Raw genomic sequence first — 5,866 nt, forward strand, 5'->3', positions numbered from 1 at the left:
TCAAATTCGTAGTAGGCCGTCGTACGATTTTGTCGTCGTAGGATTTCAAAGCAGGCTGTGACGTAAACGACCACCGACAAGAGTGTAAGCACATTTCCTTTTGAACAAGACAGTTGAATTTTGTACGACCTATGCACAACGTTGCTACGACTGCTCTCAGTTTACGATCGATCGTACGACGATCGTACAACGAATGTGAACGTACCCTAAACCAATGAAATGTTTCGACTGCTGATTGTAAACAGGTTAGTCGACACTTTAACCAATGAAATAAGCTGATAGCATACAGGTTGGTCAACGCTTTAACCAATGAAATGAGCTGATAGTATACAGGTTGGTCGACGCTTTAACTAATGAAATGAGCTGATAGTATACAGGTTGGTCGACACTTTAACCAATGAAATGAGCTGATAGTATACAGGTTGGTCAACGCTTTAACCAATGAAATGAGCTGATTGTATACAGGTTAGTCGACACTTTAACCAATGAAATGAGCTGATAGTATACAGGTTGGTCAACGCTTTAACCAATGAAATGAGCTGATAGTATACAGGTTGGTCGACGCTTTAACTAATGAAATGAGCTGATAGTATACAGGTTGGTCGACACTTTAACCAATGAAATGAGCTGATAGCATACAGGTTGGTCGACGCTTTAACCAATAAAATGACTCAACCGCTGAGATGCTGTTGATTGGTCGGCGCCACTAGCCAATGAAATGAATCAACCGCCGAGAGGATGCTGGTCAGCCGAGCAGCTGGGGTTGTGCAGGTACTGTACGGGGTAGGCGGGCCCGAAGTCGATCTTCCAGCAGCACAGCTCGCCCAGGTACTGGTAACCCTCGTGTGCGCAGCTGCTGGTCTTGTAGTGGGCGTACAGGTGGGCGGGGTTATCCGGGGTCACCTGGCGCTCTGGACGGGAAAAGGGGATTTAGTCCGTATGTTTTGACCACACTGCTAAAATTTCATTATACATATAGACGGCACTGGGTTACGAGACTGACGAATGCCTACTACTTGGTAATCAAAGTTGCTGCCAACTTTTGAGAGAGAGATACTGAGAGACACAGGCAGGAAGACAGATGGAGAAAAGGAGAAAATAGGAGAGAGAGATTGAAAGAGGGGTAGACGGAGAAAGAGAGAGAGAGAGAGAGAGAGAGAGAGAAAGAAAGAAAGAAAGAGACAAAGAATCGCATACCTCTTCACTCTAATGTCAAACACCAACTCGAATGCCCATTAAAAGACACGGAAGGATCTACTTACTGAGCTCGTTACAAGCCGATACTCCCGCATCGTGGTTCAGGGGGTTGACGGATCCGCCCAGAGCGTTAGCGGCAGAGTTCCTGTATAACACACCAGAGAAAATTCAACATCTTAATAAAAATGTACAATCATTATGGTCGGGGCGGGCCTTCTTAGAACCATAGGCAGTGAAGGTCTGTGTGACACAGACTAGCTACAACCTCCATCTATTAAAATTAATCCACCAGGTTACATAAACCTGCCACTTTGAAAAACAATGGGTTTGAGAGATCTCTAGTGCAGCACCCCTCAGGCATACACAGTTTAGATATACAGGAGTGTATTATACTGGGGGACGTTGGGTTGGAGATCTGTTCGGACATATCTTTTCAGGGTGGCGGAACTATGTACCCTGGTGGAATTATGTTAGTAGACGATAGATACATGCATATAACTCACCTGCAGTCATCCGGGCATCTGGCTTTGGCCGTTGAGCAGCTGAAGTGAAGCCAGTGACTGTAGCGGGGGTCGTCCACGTCAAGGAAGACGGGGTCGCTTCTTTCAGTACTCGTCCGGATCTCACAGAAACAGCTGTAGGAAGAGAAGAAAGATGTTGTATTATGTTGCAACGATAAAGTCTACTCTCACTCTACTGTACTCTCCTCTTCCCTCCTCGGGCTTCTCTACTCCACTTTACACTTAGCTTTTCTACTCTACTCTACTCTACTCTACTCTAGTCTATTTTACTTTACCCCACTCTACTCTTCTTTACTCCACTTTACACTTAACTTTTCTACTCTACTCTACTCTACTCTACTCTACTCTACTCTACTCTACTCTACTCTACTCTACTCTACTCTACTCTACTCTACTCTACTCTACTCTACTCTACTCTAGATCTACTCTATTCTACTCTACTCTACTCTGCTCTATACTACTCTTCTCTACTCACTGTACCGCGTGCTGGCAAAGCTATCTATACTCTACTCAATGACTTACGTTCGTCTGTTCGCCATAGCTGCACTGACGAAAACCGCCAACAGGAGAATGATCATCTTTGCCATGGTAAGGGTTCTGCAAGAAAGGTGATGAAAACTTCACTTAGCCCCTTGTAGTGTTTAGAACGAATGCAACATTTCTAAATGAGCAAATTTGAACTATACAATTATCAACCTTTTAAATACATCACAAGTACAAAACAATTACCACACTGACTCTCGTCACAAAAGATAGTGATTCTGATGCAAAAGCTGATTTTTCAACGTGAAAATTCACCTCTAAACCGCCACGGGCACTGTATAAGCGAGAAAACCCAACGCGTATGTATATCGGATACACATGAGATGTGCAGATATCAGATAGAGGAAAAGCACAGAAGTTTTAAGTATCCACACAGAAGAAATTAAAAAACAAGAGGTCAGACTTACGGTTGAAGTTCTTCGGCGTCTGTTGTAGCTTGAAGACTCTGCACGGAACTGTGGCAATGGTATGAAGAAGTCTAGCACAGCAAGGACTTATATACACCTTGTACCGGAAGCAACGATTGACGTTTTGATTGAAAGGCTTCTCAGAAGGTAGCTGTCACTGGGAAAGGCAAGAGCATTATTCTAAGAGTAAACCATTCTGTGTTCAAAATAGGGGTGTGTAGGCGAACAATAGTTTTGTATATTATTTCCCGCTAGGCTAGATTGGCATTGTGAAATCATAACTCTTCGTTGGATAAGTGGTATTGTCAAAATGTTGACGTAGAGAACTAACTATGTCTTGAATCAACAAATAACAATTCACATGTATATATCACACCCTATTCTAAATGGTATAGCCCTGAACGTGACCTTGGCACCGAACGAGTCCTTGAGTTAACTTGGATTGTTTGTTGTTTTGGAACTTATCTCAAATGTTCGCCCAAGACGACATTTTCTGTATAAAGAAAACGATGTGGAACACGGACAACACTGAGAACTTGCCGAACAAGCATCAAATTTAGACTCTTTCAAGTTCCAGATAGTGTGATGAGATGTCGTAAAATCTCCCCTTTGAACCCCTCCGCACGAAATGGAACAGTCTGTTAATACATGTTTTGAGAGCACTACCGGAAGTACCTTTTGGCTTGGAAGTTGGTTGAACTGCGTTCGGATACCTGCCGGAAGACCTACTGTCCTTGGTTACTTCCTCATTAAACGTTACTACCGTCCAAGTCCAGCGATTTTTCCGAAGTGAAGAGAAGAAAGATCCCCAAAGAAGTGCCTGTAGCTTCTCGATGAGTTCTAGGATGTTAAATTACGCCTTAAACCACATAATACTATGCGTGGAGGAAATAGCATGCACAACAGCTTGGAATAACAAGTCCGATTGAAAGAAACATGACTCAATGCCCAGTAGCCTTTTCCGGAGTGCAGAGAATAAAGATCCCTTAAAAAGTATCTGTAGCTTCTTGAGGAGTTCTTGGATGTAAAACAGCGCTTTAAACCACACCATACTCTGGAAAAGTATAACAGTTAGAATAACAAGTCCGATTGAAAGAAACATGACACAATGCCCAGCGGCCTTTTCCGGAGTGCAGAGATCCCTAAGAAGTAGCTTTACCTTCTTGAGGAGTTCTTCTTGGATGTAAAGCAGCGTTTTAAACCACACCATACTCAAAACTTCCAGATGATGGCATTGACAATAATCATGGATCCAAGCCAATGTATCGGACTTGGGGTTATTTTGCTGCTCTTTTGCGGCCATTTCTGCCTTCCTTCAATGTCTTTCTATTCTATAATGTTGAGCGTTTTTCACGGTGTTCCCTTTCGCTAGGATGCCTCACCGAAGGCAGCCAACATAGAGGCGCAGAAATGGTCAGAAATGGCCGGAAAAAAAAGACAGCGAAAATAAACCGCGACCGATTCATTTCTCTGAGATTTGGCAAAAGAAGACCAGCTAACCGTACTCATTGTGTCATGTTACGATTCTTTCAATAATGACATGTTATTCGAAGCTGTTATTCTTTTTCCACCACACAGAGTGTTTGATCAAACGTACGAGGTGTGGCTATGACTCTGATTCACTTTATGTCCAATCGATCGGATCATCGAGAGAACGTCGATATTTCACAAAAACCTCCAATCTGCCTTCCCCAAAGAGCCAGCGTCTAATCTGTGGCAAGGAATCGAACCCGTGGCCTCTCGATCTCAAGGCCGTTACGCTTTATTACGTTACGTATACGTGCTAGTTTTCATTTATGATAAAGTTTTCATTCATTCATGCTAGTCCGCTAGCCTATCTGCTAGGCCACTGACGTAACTAAAAACAAGTGGCCTTCCCCCCTTCGGCAGTGGTGTTTTCTGCTTCTGGGAAATGTGGCCTTAGCTTGGCAGAAATCCCTTATGACCTGGAGTAACCCCGCCCAACACGAAATGACCCTAGGGGTCGTTGAACTCAAACTGAAGTGGTAAACACTTATCTAGATGAAAGCGTGTTTATTACTGACAGGATTAGCAATGAAAGAAACGGCATAGGGGCGATAGGTGGGACGTTTACGCTTTCTTGCTTGGTGTGTGGGTAGGTCTTGATGAGACATCGATTCGATTTTTGACCCCATAGCGGCTTGTTGTGGTATTGCAGTAAAACTTTCGGTTTCTGTATCTTTTGATCTGAAGATGGTACGGTCACCAAATAGGAGTGGTATGGATACTAGTAGCTCTTGCGCACAGGAAAAAGTGACATAGGTTTCAGCCACCTTGCACCTTGTTTTGGAACTGCAGGGGCATTTTGTTAAAAATGCAGTTATAAAAGGTGCATATCTTTTTAATCATAATTCATGAATGAGGCCTGAAACATCGCCTTTTCTTTTCAAGTTCAACCAACAACAATGGTGACTGTCATACTACTTTAAATCACAACTCATAAAGCAACTCCCCAGAAAAAAAATTCCCAAAGACACCAAACATTTTATCACAAGCCATAGCCACTTCTGACCAGGCCTTTTTATTGTTTTCTTGCACAATTCTGTATACACTGCAATTATTCCACTCACTAACATTTCCCAACCACTGTTGCCACTACTGCCACCACCACTTTTTTCACTCACAACATGGTCAAATATCTTTCCCATTTCCAATAAGCCTGTTCACAGTTCTAGCTGCACATAGGCAGTATGATACATTGTGGGTAAAATGTCAATGTTGAAGGCGGCTGAGACATAAACAAAACATGTCTGGACATGTATCAAGTATGGTCTAGACAAGAACTGTTTAAAAGTAAGGGGCCTTCACCTTTGAACTTGCGCATGTGCACTTCAAACCATGAAACGGTTTATTGAGGAAGGAAATCTGAATATAAGTGTGCAGTTGTACATGTATGTTGTACCACTATGTGTACTATAAATAAGTCGGAACATTCACATTTTTACGATTATTGATAAATGATTTCTACAAAAGTGAAATTTTTGTATCTCTCTCTTTCTCTGGACAATAATACTACAAGCATGTCCATGTCAATAAATAATCATTAAACAAAAGATCTTCGGTGCATTAGGAAATATAATATCTTGTGACACAAATTAAGAAGTTATTTTTTCAAAGGAAGGACATTTTCCTGACTAAAGAACTTCCTACATGTAAGTGCAGCTACAAAATGGACAC

General features: G+C 42.3%; 2 protein-coding genes across 2 annotated transcripts in view; one reads left to right on the forward strand and one right to left on the reverse strand.

Annotated features, from left to right (window-relative positions):
• LOC136425239 (small ribosomal subunit protein eS27) overlaps positions 1–5,866 on the forward strand; it is a 214,923-nt gene that overhangs the window by 100,408 nt on the left and 108,649 nt on the right. The gene's annotated exons all lie outside the window — the stretch shown is intronic.
• On the reverse strand, positions 285–2,829 carry LOC136425395 (uncharacterized). Its single transcript, XM_066414253.1, has 5 exons — positions 2,669–2,829; positions 2,241–2,315; positions 1,701–1,832; positions 1,263–1,342; positions 285–911 (listed from the first exon to the last, which is right to left on the reverse strand). Exons 2-5 carry the CDS (start codon positions 2,303–2,305, stop codon positions 724–726), a joined length of 465 nt encoding a protein of 154 aa, XP_066270350.1. The 5' UTR covers positions 2,306–2,315; positions 2,669–2,829; the 3' UTR covers positions 285–723.

Source organism: Branchiostoma lanceolatum, chromosome 19 (assembly GCF_035083965.1).
Source record: "Branchiostoma lanceolatum isolate klBraLanc5 chromosome 19, klBraLanc5.hap2, whole genome shotgun sequence".
NCBI lineage: Eukaryota > Metazoa > Chordata > Leptocardii > Amphioxiformes > Branchiostomatidae > Branchiostoma > Branchiostoma lanceolatum.

What these genes read in the sequence shown, in the direction of transcription:
- LOC136425395 (XM_066414253.1), bottom strand. Translation starts at nt 2,305, where the DNA reads ATGGCAAAGATGATCATTCTCCTGTTGGCGGTTTTCGTCAGTGCAGCT. An exon ending in GCTATGGCGAACAGACGAAC is followed by an intron (nt 1,833 to 2,240) that starts GTAAGTCATTGA and finishes CTCTTCCTACAG; the next exon opens with CTGTTTCTGTGAGATCCGGA. An exon ending in AGATGCCCGGATGACTGCAG is followed by an intron (nt 1,343 to 1,700) that starts GTGAGTTATATG and finishes TGTGTTATACAG; the next exon opens with GAACTCTGCCGCTAACGCTC.